Genomic DNA, 14344 nt, shown 5'->3' with positions numbered 1-14344 from the left:
TGACTATAACATGAAAGACAGAAGTGTAAATGGATACGTATGGTCAAAGTGTTTTAAATGAAGTGGTACAATATTGCTTCTTAGTAGACTGCAAAGTATTAGGATGCATATTGTAATTTCTAGAGTAACCATCACAAAAATAATGCAAATAGATACAACTAGTCAGTAAAAAAATAAAATTCAATTGTAACATATATTAAAATTAACCAAAAGGCATCAGGAAAAGAGGATCAAAAACCAAAGGGACGGATAGAAAATAAAATAAAAATGGTAATCCCAGATCCAACCAGATCAAACATTACATCAAATGTTAAAGGACTACACACTCCAATTAAAAGGCAGATATTTTCAGGATGGAAAGCTGTATGCTATCAACAAGAAACACACTTTATTTTTTTTGAAGTGCACTTCAAATATGAAGAAATAGAAAGTAAGAGGGTGTAAAAACAAAGGTATATAGAATAGTAAGCATGAAAAAGCTTCAATAACTATATTAAAATCAGATAAAATAGACCACAACACAAAGAATATTACCAGAAGCAAAGAAAACTATTTCACAATGATAAATAGGTTAAGATTAGAGTCATTATGGGGAAGACATAACAACATAAATGTATATTCTATTTATGTCATATTATAACAGAGACCCAAAAGAAGTAAGGCAAAATTTGACACAGCTAAAAGGAGAAATAAACAATTTCACAATTAGAGTCAGAGATTTTAACACCCCTCCACACTAGAAAACAACTAGTAAGCGAATCAGTAACAACACAGATGACCTGAACATTATCGACCACCTTGAGATCAAACTGATATTTATAGTACAACATATCCAACAACTAGAACACACCAACTGTTTCAAGGGTGTAAAACAAGTCTCAAAAATTTAAGTGGATTGAAATTATTTCAAGTACATTCTGTGACCCATATGAAATAAACAAGAAATAAAAAAACAACAATATGTGTTGGATGTTCCCCCAAATATTTGGGACTTAAAGAATGTACTCCTGAATAATCTACAAATCAAAGAGGAAAGTAGGAAACAGTTTGAACTGTCTCTTCATGAAAATACAACATATCAAAATTTGCAGACTGCAGCTAAAACAGTGCTTAGAGAGATATTGATAGCTTTTTTATGATTTACTAGAAAAGAAGTACCTAAAATCAATGGCCTATGGTCCACTTTAAGAAACTAGATAAAGGAGAGCAAAATAAACACAAAACAAGTATGTGGAAGGAAATAATAAAGATAAGAGCAGATAGTAACAAAATAAAAAACACAAAATAAAGAAAATTAATGAAGCCAAAAGTTGGTTATTAAAAAGGATCAACAAAATTGAAAAATCTCTAGCTATACTGACCAATAAGAAAACAAGAAATTAACATTATCAAGAATTAAACAGGGATTATTAGTATAGATAAAAGATTGACAAATTGTTCAGCAGCCAATCCTACCTACGGCTTGTTTTCACATATCTCAAACTAAGAATGGATTTTATGTTTCATTTTTAAAAGAATATGAGGAAGGAAAGGAAAGGAAAGGAACAAAAAAGAAAGGAAAGGAAAGGGGGGTAGAGAGAGAGAAAGAGTCGAAGGGAGGAAGAAAAGGAGAGAAAAAGAAAAGTTTCACCAGACAGAGACCACCTGTGATTTACAAAGCCCAAAATATTTACTACCTTTTATAGAAAAACATTGCTAACCATCCCTATAAATCCTACAGACATTAAGAAACAGTTAGGAAAGGGGGACCTGGGTGGCTCAGTCCATTAACCATCCAACTCTTGACTTCGGCTCAGGTTATGAGTTCGTGACTTCAGCTCAACTCATGATTTGTGAGCTCCAGCCCCACACTGGTCTCTGCACTGAAAGTGGAAAGCCTGCTTGGGATTCTATCTCTTCTCTGTGTCCCTCTTCTGCTCGTGCATGTCCTCTCTGTCTCTCTGTCTCTGTCTCTCTCTCTCTCTCTCTCTCTCTCACAAAATGAAAAAAAATTAAAAAAAGAAATAGGAAATATTATGAACAACTATTGTCAACAAGCTTGATGAGTTAGATGAAATAAAGTCTTAGAAAAATATAACTAACCAAAACACACAAGATGAATCAGAACATCTAAATGGCTTTATATCCACTAAATGCATTGGGTTTGCTATCAAAATACTTCCCACAAAGAAATTCCAGACCCAGAGAGTTTCCTAGTGAACCCTATTAAGCATTTGATGAAGGAATAACAGCAACGTTACAAATGCTTTCCAAAAGTAGAACAGGGACTATTTTCCAACTCACTTTTATAAAGTTGGCACAACTCTAATCTAAAGCCCAATAAAAAAAAAATAGAAAATAATTCCAGACCAACATCCTACACGAACATAAATGTAAAAACACTTAAAATATAAGCAAGTTAAAAGCAGCAGTGTATAAAAATGATAATACATCATGACCAGTTGGTTTTCTTCCAGGAATACAAGATCGGCTTAACATCCTAAAATCAATGTAATTTACCATATTAGAAGAATAAGGGAGAAAAGCCAAACAATTATTTGAAGAGATACAGAAAAAACATTTGACAGAATTCAACAACCATTCACAATAAAATTTTTCAGCTATCTAGGAACAGAAGGTAACTTCCTCAGTCAAATAAAGGGGATCTAGGGGCGCCTGGGTGGCTCAGTCGGTGGAGCGTCCAACTTCAGCTCAGGTCATGGTCTCACTGCTTGTGGGTTTGAGCCCCGCATCAGGCTCTGTGCTGACAGATAGCTCGGAGCCTGGAGCCTGCTTCGGATTGTGTGTCTCCCCCTCTCTCTGCGCCTTTCATGCTCATACTCCATCTCTCTCTGTCTCTCAATAATAAATAAATGTTACAAAAAATACAAAATAAAATAAATAAAAGGGATCTAAAAACAAAACAAAGCAAAAACATGGCTAACATCAGAGTAATGGTAAAATAGTGAACACATTTCTTCTCATATCAAGAACAAGACAAGGATGTCAATTTAACCACTTCAATTCAATATTTTATTGGAAGCACTAATATCGAAAGAAGGCTAAAAGAAAGGAATAAAAGGCATAAAAATCAATATGGGAAACATTAAACTGTCTCTATTGCCAGAAGGCATTACAAAGAATGTCCTAAGGAATCTCTGTAATGGGCACCTGGGTGGCTTGGATGGTTAAGCGTCTGACTCTGGCTCAGGTCATGATCTCACAATTCATGCGTTCAAGTCCCACATCGGGCTCTCTACTGTCAGCACAGAGCCCACTTCAGATCCTCTTTCTCTGCCTCTCCCCAACTTGCACTCTCTCTCTCTCTCTCTCAAAATAAATAAACAAACTTTAAAAAAACCCACAAATACTTGTAAAAAAGGGAATCTCTAAAACAACTGTTACGACTAACAGGTGAGTTTAGCAAGTTCATAGGATACACAACTAGATGTAGATGGATAGATACAGAGAGGATCAGCTTTATTTTTGTATAGTTGCAGCAAATAATTGGCAAATTAAATTTTTAAAAATTCTATTTACAACAGCATCAGAAAGCATAAAATATTTAGGAATATATCTAACAAAAGACATGAAACTACTCCACTTAAAACTACAAAACACTGGGGTGCCTGGGTGGCTCAGTTGATTGAGCATCCAACTCTTGATTTCCTCTCAGGTCATGATCCCAGGGTTGTGGGATCAAGGCCCACATCAAGCTTTGTGCTGAACGTGGAGCCTGCTTAAAATTCTCTCTCTCTCTCTCTCTCTCTCTCTCTCTCTCTCTCTCTGTGTGTCTCTCTCTCTCTCCTTCTCTCTCTTCTTCTGCCCCTTCCTTTACCTGCACTTTCTCTTTCTAAAATAAAATAAAATAAAAAAAAGTGTCTTTAAAAAACTACAAAACATTGCAAAAAAAAAAAGGAGGGGGGACACCTAGGGGGCTCAATTGATTAAGCATCTGACTCTTGATCTCAGATCAGGTCTTGATCTCAGGGTCAGGATTTCAAGCCCCATGTTGGGCTCTGCGCTGAATACGAAGCCTACTTAAAACAAAACAAAACAAAAAACCACAAAACATTGTGATACTACTCTGCTTAAAACTACAAAGCATAAATTTAGTCCTAAATATTTTATGTTTTCTGGTGCTGTTGCACGTGGAAGTTTCTAATTTAACTTTCTATTTATTTGTTGAAGTATATAAAAACAAAGTTGATATTCTGTGTCTATCTCTATTTATCATCTAGGAGTACACTTGTGATGAGCACCAGGTACTGTATGAAAGTGTTGAATCACTATATTATACACCTGAATCTAATATAACAACGTATGTTAACTAACTGGAATGAAAATAAAAACTTTAAATAATAAATAAACTACAAAACATTGTGGAGGGAAGGCTCAATATTATTAAGAAATCAATTCTCCCAAAGTTGATGAACAGCTTCAAGTCAATCTCAGTCAGTCTCAACATGTTTTTTTTTGGTTGTTGTTATTGCTTTTGTACAAATTGATAAGCACTTTCGAAAATTCATATGGACACAAGAAAGGCCTAGAATAACCAAAGCTATCTTGAAAAAGAACAAGGTTGAAGGACTCACACTACCTGATTTCAAGACTCCAAGAATCAAGAGAGTGTGATAACAGCATAATAATCTAAAAAATTTTTAAAGGAATAGAATAGAAAGCTTAGATATAGACCCACACTGGCATGAGTATTTGATTTTTTTTTTTTGGTCAAAGATGCCAAAGCAAGCCAATGGGTGAAGAAAAGTCTTCAATAGATGGTGTTAGAATAACTGGGCATCTATATGGACCAAAATGACCCCCGAACCATACACTACACCACACCTTCTCACACCATACACAAAATTTAATTCAGTTAGGTTTATAGTCCTAACCATTAAAGCTAAAACCATAGATCTCTTCAAAGAAGAGCATAGGAGAACATCTTCCAGACCTGCTGGTAGGCAAAGATTTCTTAGACAAGTCACAGGTTGTTGTTCATAAAAGAAATAGAAACTGATAAATCATACCTCATAAACGTTAAAACTTACGCTCATCAAAAGACACCACTGAGGAAATAAAGAGGCGAGCCACAGAGAAAACATTTGCAAAATATATATCTGATAAATGCCTTGTATCCAGAATATAGAAAAAATACTTACCACTCAATAAGGAGACAGACAACCCAATTTAAAAATGGGCAAACGATTTTAACAGATACATCACCAAAGAAGATACCCAAATGATCAATACAAAATTGAAAAATCAAACTAGTGTGACATTGTATATCAACTATTGTTCAATTTTTTAAAAAATGAAAAATCAGTCCACAATCCACTTAGGAAACAGCATGAAAGGTTCTTACAAATTTAAATTTACCATTCCTAGGTATTCACTCGAGATATATGAAAACATATATCCACACAAAGACTTTTACATGAATGTTCAATGCAGTATTTATTGTTCTTAATAGCCCAAAACTGGAAGCAATTCCAATGTCCATCAATAGGAGAATAGACAATCTTTGGTATATACATACAACGGAATATTATTCAGCAATAAAAAAGAATACTACATGAAAGAAGTCTTATACAAGAGAGTACATATTATATGATTCCATTGATATTGAGTCCTAGAACAGGCAAAACTATGGTAGAAAACTATCAGAACAGTAGCTTCCATTGGAGGCAGTAGCTCCAGGGATTGACTGGGGAGGGGCAGGAGAGGAATTTCAGGGACGACAGCAGTGAATATCTAGATAGGGATTTGGAGTTACACAGATGCACACATCTGTTAGAATTCAGAGAATGTATACTTAGAATTTGTGCATCTCACCATATGTAAATTTTATAAAATTTTAACCTGTATATTTAAACAAAATGGTGCCCTCCCAAATTGTTTTGAGCAAGGGTTGGCAGTCTGTGGCCTGAGATGATGTGGTGTGGTGGGAAAGGCCCTGACTTTAATTTTTTAAATGTTTATGTATTTTTTTGAGAGAGAAAGAGAGACAGAGAGAGAGAGAGAGAGAGAGAGAGAGAGAGAGAGACAGAGTGTAAGTAGGGGAGGGGCATAGAGAGAGGGATACACAGAATCTGAAGCAGGTTCCAGGTTCAAGCTGTCAGCACAGAGCCTGACACGGAGCTTGAACTCACGAACTGCAAGATCATTACCTGAGCAGAAGTCAGACGCTTAACTGACTGAACCACCCAGGTTCCCCAAAAGGGCCCAGAGTTTAAAGCCAAACAGACATCAGTTTGAATCCTGGCTTGACCATTAGGCTGTGTGTCCCTGGGCAAGTTACTTAACTGCTCTGTTTCCTTATCTGTACAGACAGTAGCATAGTGCCCCTACATATAAGTACTCCATAAATAGTAGCTAATCATAAAATAGCATGTGAGATGATGTAGGGTCACGGGGCCAAAGACAGTGTCATTGCACATCTCATGGACACCCTTCCAACCCAGGCGTTCATCTACTAAGGGTTCTATATGAATCTTCCCTGGGATATTTTTGCTTCCATAAGGTCTTCTGAAGACTAAGACCTTTCGAAAGTATCCCCTCTCCCTCCCAAGGAGTAAATGAATGAAGACTTGGAACAGTGCTTGTCTGATTGGCTCTCAGTTCTCCAAACTGTACTCACCTGAGGGTCTGTACCTTCTTCATAGGAGCGAACGCTGAAGGCCATACCTTCAAATGTATGGTCCACGCGCAGGACAGCCAAAGCCAACGTGGCTGCGGTCAGATTTGCTGTCCTCCCCAAAAACTCCATCTTGTGACCAGCACGCTCAATTATCCTCAGAATTCTGCAACGAACCACAGGTAGATAAGAACATCACTACCTCTTTAGTATAAAACGCATTCTCCTTTCAAGATGTCCTCAATGTAAGACCTCTCCTTCAGTTTTAATCACTGTTTTTTATATTGTTTAGGAATTACCAAATAAAAACACTGGCAGGAATATTTTGGGAATTAAAAACGTCGCATACGGTGCCTCCTACAAGACTTGGTTACTGATTGGCCATAAGGTAGAGGGAAGTAACAAGTATTATTCCCAAGCTTTTTGCTTGAGCACTGGATGGATGGATCTCATAGAAATTGGGGAAGCACCAGGGCTGGGAAAATAGATTAGAGGTTTGGTTTGGGGTAGCTATTTATTTGAAAAGCCGCTGTGATTCACATCGAGTTAGAATTTGTAACACATTCCTTCACAGTCGGGATGTGAGTGGGATGCCCCCATTGCGTCACACAAATGCAACTTTTGATGCATAGCTACTTGACCTTAAAAACTGGTGATAACTGCATACAAAGGAATGAATAATAAATATTTTAAATCATTTTGCCAGAGTATTAGTACTTACTCATTTGTCACTTCATGCAGATCAGACGCTGAATTGTTTTGCTTTCTCAAAACAGCACTGATTATTTGTAATATAATCTGGGTTAGATTCATACTAATCTCATGACATTGTGAAATATCAGATACTTTAGAAACAATAATCTTTGTTTCGTTTTCATCCAGAGATGGAGATTCACTTATTAAATTTAAAATGTGCTCTGCAACATCACCTGCATTCTCTGGGGAAAGAAAATTCAAAATAAAAGAAAATAAAATAGAAAATGGAAATGTAAAACCTGCATGACTTAGTTTGGGGAAATGCCAGTCTGCTTCCATCCCTTTAAAAATTAAGGACAGTGAAGACACGTGGGTGGCTCAATTAAGTGTCCAACCCTCGATTTCAGCTCAGGTCATAATCTAACAGTTCGTGAGTTCAAGCCCCAAGTCAGGCTCTGTGCTGACACCGTGGAGCCGGCATCAGATTTTCTGTCTCCCTCACTCTCTGCCCCTTCCCCGCTCATGTGTGCAGTCTTGTACTTCCTCTCTCTCAATATAAATAAATAAACATTTTTTAAGTCAAGGCACTGAAATAGAAATATATACCAAGGCAGAAAAATTTACAGGAAAAAAATGCTGGACCTCAATTTCTACAAGAGGCAAAGACCCAGAAAGTAGCACGTAAGTCAAGTTTTTATTCATTAAACTCTTTCTAAAATACACCAGGGAGTCCTTTTTGGCGCTGACGATTATCTTGCAATTAGATTCTAATTAAGTTAAGACTTTGAGTATTGGATTGAGTTAAGCAGCTCCCACCTGTACTAAGATATCAGCAAACATTCTCAATCTGTGTTTTCATAATCAAAGAGGGCAATGATATTTTTCTGTCCAGAACCAGCAACCCCAGGAAAGAGGCAAATAGGGACCAATATATAACAAAGAGCAACCTAATTTAGATTTTCTTTAGAGAGTAAGAACAATAGATATTAACTCGCCCATTTTCTTCTTCACTTTTTATTATGGAAATTTTCAAACACGCACAAAAGTAGAAAGAATAGTATAATGACTCCCCATGTACCTCATGAATCACCTAGCTTCAACAAGTGTCAATGAAGAGCTAATCTTATTTTATCTACACGCTCACCCACCTTCACCAACCCCAGATTATTTTAAAGCAAATCCCAGCAATATTATAGCATCCATAAATACTTCAGTAGGCGTCTCTAAAAACCAAAGAACTCTGTTTGTCATAACCATAAGGCGAGTATTTGTTAGACAAATACAACACAAATTAGATTTTAGCTCAATATAACCCCTACAAAACTGAGCTCCTTGTGGTGCCCTGCTAGCTTAAAGCACTCCCATTTCAGTCCAGTAACCAAAATATAATGGAAAATAATCGAAAAATACAATTGTCGAGAGGTCCAGAGAGAGATTGCACTCAACACACTTAACCCAGGTTATATTACAAATAAGCAAGTCTGTTTGGGAAGACACAATAAATTAGCATAAACACCATCCTCTCCATCTCTCTCTCTCTCTTTTTCCCTCTCTCTCTCTGCAAACAACTGTCCTTGTCAATGTAAATTAAGCAATCTTAACCGAAATTTTCTCAATTTCCCCCCCTTCACCATTACTTCAATCTGCCCAACAATGCCCTACATAGGAACTGGGTTGGCAAAGAGACTTTTCCTCGAGGAGGTGGAAGGAAAGGGGAGGTTGAACAAGGTTGTAATTACTTGTAAATTAATATTTTGTCCTTGTCACATCTATCTTCCGGTCTGTTAAAGAAACTTGAGGAAACAATAAGACTGAGATGGAGGGAAAATATGACATGCTCATTCACAGACCTTTCTATTGCTCTCAGTAAATGTTGAGGTTTTGTTGTGAATGGGATGGCCAGAGCCACCTACCCGGAGGCCTTCTTTGGGCCTCAGTGGGGTGACTTCACTCCATGAAGTCCCTGCTGTTGCCGAAGGAAGGTAAACAACTGGCCAAGGGAGACTGACTATATTGAGGAAAGTAAGCACAGGCGTTTCACCTAGAGTCATCTGGATTTTGAGTCAAATCCAGGACCCATCACACTCTGCATACAAACGCTAAGTCCTCGAGCGAAAGCAGTGGAAGGAATCCTCCCTTCTTAGTTGTAAAATGAATAGATCCCCCATTGCTTGAAATAGTCACAATGAATGTGCCAGGGATTGCAGCAATCCAAACAGTCGTAATACTTGTTATTTATTGAGCAATTTCTATGAGCCGATACTGTAGTTGTCTGCAACTACGGAACATACCGCCCCCGAATGGAACGCCTTAAAACAGTTCCGTATTATCCCTCATGGTCTGTGTGTTGGCCAGTGTCATTTAGGGTCTCTCATGCAGTTGCTATGAGATGGCAGCTAGAACCAGAGGAACCCGGAGACTGGACAGGGCTGGAAGTCCAAGACAGCTCAGTCATATGGCTGGCAGATGACCATGGACTGGTCAGTTGGGGCTGTTGTCCTTTGTAGATCTGTTGAGGCTGTTCCCAACACATAGCCTCTCCCAGTGGCTGAGGCTCAGTGGTATTGCTGTATCCAGCTGGTATAAACTTGTCAGAACTAACTGTTACATTTGCAGGAGTTTTGTGAGCTGGTTAAACACAGCCATTGCTAACAATTAAGCTACAGAAACTTTTAATTAAATTAATCATATTGAAAACAGTGGTGATACTCCAAACTCATCACTTCCCAATTACTTTCCTACATCTTAATAATCTGTGCTTTGGTATTTATTTTTATCTACTGTATCTGTGCATCTCTTATCAACTTTGATGTCAGTAATTGCATGTTGTTGTTTATATTCAGCTGTCGGAGACTATTACATCAAGGAAATCGGCAAATGCTACAAAAATACCTTTATGGGCAGAGCAGGGTGTTAACCGTTTTCCAGCACACCATTGCATGGGCTTCTTATTGCATGGTGTCTGGCTTCCGAGAGGCGGAATTCCAAATGACAGTGTGCAAGACAAAGGAAGCAGGGATTTCCAGTCCCCATAAAAGTTACTCCTGCAATTGGCACAGCATCACAACTGTGAAGTTTGCCAGGCGAGTAGTCACGGCAGTCCTGAAGCAACTCCCCATTGACAAGGAGGGAATGAATGGATGGTGGGCATTTTGGAGACAAGACCCCACTAGGCATTATATGTACATTTCCCAGTGTAATCATCACAATAGCCCTGTGTGGTGGGTACTGATTCTCCTTATACAGATTAAGACATTATGACACAAAGGCTCCAACCCAGATTTTGATCAACTCCTGTTTGATTCCAAAGCTAGCGCTCTTTCAATATCAGTTTCTACTACAGCATCTGTGCCTTTGTCCCTTTCCTCCATGGTTTGGGGGTTGGGACAGCTGTGTGTCACAGTCCTCCTCCCTGACATCCTGGGAATTATATAGTTCTTTCTCCACCATGCACTCTCCTGTCCCGATGTAGAACACACCCACACACTGGATGCACTTCATTAGTGTCATGCATCGTCAGTACCTTGAGGGTCACGAAAACAGGGCAAAGCAAAAAACCCACAGACTTTGGAAACAACGGTACTTTTTCTAACGCTGCGATATTAAGGAGTTACATGACATGAGCATTTAACATGGGAACTGACGAGTTTTTCTCCAACCAAGACATCTAATGCTTGTCAGCAAGATTGAAAGCTAAAGAAAAATCGTTTCAGCATGAACGCATTTTCTTTCCTTTACATTGTACTCATTTTTTTATTAAGCGCCTCATTTGCAAGGAAAATAATTCCTCCAGAGCTAATAAATTTGATAATTTATTCTCAGTTATATACATTACAGCCACCGCACAACTCTTTTCATCCTATGCAGGTATTTTTTTTTAATAAAGTGACATCTGACAGTTAGTTTCCTAAAGATCCCATCCCAATTCAATGTTTTTCTTTCTTTCTTTCTTTCTTTCTTTCTTTCTTTCTTTCTTTCTTTCTTTCTTTCTTTCTTTCTTTCCTTCTTTCTTTCCTTCCTTCTTCCTTCCTTCCTTCCTTCCTTCCTTCCTTCCTTCTCTCCTTTCTTCCTTCTCTCCTTTCTTTCTTTCTTTCTTTCTTTCTTTCTTTCTTTCTTTCTTAAAGCAGTGCTTTTCTTATGGTTGTTTCACGTTTTCTCCTATGGAGAGAATTCTATCAGCATGTCTAAGAAAAAGGCGTCACTCAGAGGAGGGAGGTCAGCATGGAACTCAGACCTCCTTGCCTCGCTGCCCACTCACTTCAAGCCGCATTGCTCCGTATTGCTCTGACTCATGATTTCAGACCTAGAGACCATCAGAGTTGTGCTTACTATTCTAACTCTTCTAGGTACTCCTTGCTAGAATCTCCGATTTCCAAGTAAGACAAGTCTGAGGAGTTCACTGCCTCAAGGCAATTCCCTGGCCCCCTGCAAGGCACTGGGATGCCTGTGCCCCAATTTTCATCTAGCTGTTATAGGATGCCCCCCCCCATCACAGTGGAGCAATGCCTGACAAGGTATACATACACCACAAGTCAATGAGGAAAACTTATGCTCACTGCAAAACCACTGATAAGGAGAGGCAGGACTTTAAGAATAGTACCATTAGGAGGGGCTGCGGGGAAAGTTCACCAAGAGTGACATTTATTGTGCTAGTCAAAATTAGCAAAGCCAATCATTCCAAGTCTCTGGAGATTGAGGAGAGATCTTACAACAAACCGAGAAGCGTTTCATCAACAAAATCTATGGAGGGGCGCCTGAGTGGCTCAGTCCGTTGGGCGTCCGACTTCAGCTCAGGTCATGATCTCGCGGTTTGTGAGTTTGAGCCCCAAGACAGGCTCTGTGTTGCTGACAGCTCGGAGCCTGGAGCCTGCTTCAGATTCTGTGTCTGCCCCTCTCTCTATCCCTCCCTGCTCATGTTCTGTCTCTATCTCTCAAGAATAAATAAACATTAAAAAAAAAACCTATGGAAACTTGATCATGGCCTCCCCAATGGTGGGAGGCAATGGCATTGGAGCTAGGAATTACACCCGTGTCCTGCTGCTCCGCCTTGTGGCTCCGCTGGCTCCCTGGGGTAGAAGAAGGATTCTGAGTGCATTTGACAGGCGGTGAACTTCGGCAGTTCCCGTATTTCTGATGCCAGTCTACAGAAGATCCATGCTGGACAGTGGCAACAGCTGAATGCCAGCAGTAAGTCCCCTTCCCCCTCACTGAAACTCTGGTGAAGCATTTTGTGAAGGACACACCATCACCCCACCAAAACTCTTGCTTTCGGTTCATGTCATGATCGCACAGTTTGTGGTTTCGAGCCCCATGTTGGGCTCTTGTGTTGACAGCTACACAGCCTGCTTGGGATTCTCTGTTTCCCACCCGCCCTGCCCTTCCCCTGCTCGCTCGCTCTCTCTCTCACTAAACAAATAAACAAACCAATAAATAAACCTTTTAAAAAAAGAAATAATCGGAGAGAACCCAGCTAGATCCAGTCATCCCTGGTAGCCGGGAAGAATGGCTACCAGCCCAAAGCTGCATCATCAGAAGTAGCATCAAAAGATGCATATATTGCAGGGAGCAAAGTCTTCACTGCACTAGTCTAGCCAATGGGATCTCTTACAGAAATAGAAAAAACATTCTAAAATTCATATGGAAACCCCTACACACACACACACACACACACACACACACACACACACATAGCCAAATCAATATTGAGAAAGTCAAACCAAGGCATTACATGCCTTGATATAAAAATATAATACAAAACTACAGTAATCAAAACAGCATGGTACTGGTGTAAGGCAGACCTATAAACCACTGGAACGGAATAAGGAGCTCTGAAACAAATCCACACATATACCATCGACTGATCTTCAACAAGAGTGAAACAAATACACAGTGAGGAAAGGATAATCTCATCTATGAACAGTGTTGGGAAAACTGAAAACTCACATGCAGAAGAATGAAATTGACCCTTCGATTACACTGACTCAAAAATAAAAATCGACTGAAACTGATTCAGGACTTAAATGCAAGAGCTGAAACTCAAAAACTCCTAGAAGAAAACATAACGGGAAAACATCCTGAGATTGATATTGGCAACGATTCTGTGGATGTGACACCAGAAGCATCAGAAACAAAAATAAACACACGGGACTGCATCGTATAAAAAGTTTCTCACAACAAGAGAAATAATCAACAGAATGAAAAGACAGCCTGCAAACCATATATTTGATAAGGAGTTAATCTCCAAAATATACAAAGAATTGCTATAATTCATGGGGTGTCCAGCTGGCTCAGTCAGTAGAACATATGACTCTTGATCTCTGGGTCTTGAGTTCAAGCCCCACAATGAGCATAGGGCCTACCTTAAAAATAAATAAATAAATAAAACAATTTCTATAACTCAATAGCAAACAAACAAATAACCTGATTAAAAAATAGGCTAAGGACGCAGATAGACATTTCTCAGAAGAAGACATTTAGGCCTATAGATATATGAAAAGGTGTACAACATCAGTCATCATCAGAGAAATGGAAAGCAAAACCCCAATGAGATGTCACTTCACAATTGTCAGGGTAGCTATTATCAGAAATCAAGAGATAACAAGTGTCACCAAGGGCATGGAGAAAAGGGCACCCTGGTACACTGTGGATGAGAATGTAAATTGGTACAGTCACTATGGAAAACAGTATGCAGTTTCCTCACAAATTAAAAATAGAACTACCGTATGATCAGGCAATCTCACTTGTGTGCGTATATCCCAAGGAGCTAAAATCACGATCTCAAAGAGATATCCACATTCACGTGTTCATTAGAACTTTATTCACAAGAGTCAAGGTATGGAAATAATACAAGTGTCCATCTAGAGATGACTGGATAAAGAAAATGTCACACGTGCACCCACACGCACACACACAGAATAATATTCACCTTTAAAAAAAAGAAATCCTGTCATTTGCAACAACACATATACACTTGGAGACATTAGGCTAAGTGAAATACGCCAGATACAGAAAGCCAAGTATTACATGATCTCA

At 38.9% G+C, this 14344-nt stretch overlaps 1 protein-coding gene across 1 annotated transcript in view; it reads right to left on the bottom strand.

Annotated features, from left to right (window-relative positions):
• The window catches only part of ADGRG4 (adhesion G protein-coupled receptor G4), a 98277-nt gene that overhangs the window by 35679 nt on the left and 48254 nt on the right, over positions 1-14344 (bottom strand). Inside the window, exons 11-12 of the mRNA XM_029930531.1 lie at positions 7338-7554; positions 6620-6782 (exon numbers count right to left, since the gene is read on the bottom strand). Coding sequence (XP_029786391.1) covers positions 6620-6782; positions 7338-7554 — 380 coding nt within the window. The remainder of the gene's footprint in view (positions 1-6619; positions 6783-7337; positions 7555-14344) is intronic.

This window comes from Suricata suricatta, chromosome X (assembly GCF_006229205.1).
Source record: "Suricata suricatta isolate VVHF042 chromosome X, meerkat_22Aug2017_6uvM2_HiC, whole genome shotgun sequence".
NCBI classification, from domain to species: Eukaryota; Metazoa; Chordata; class Mammalia; order Carnivora; family Herpestidae; genus Suricata; species Suricata suricatta.
Note: the sequence above shows the minus strand (reverse complement) of the source record. Positions and strands in the feature narration are given on the sequence as shown.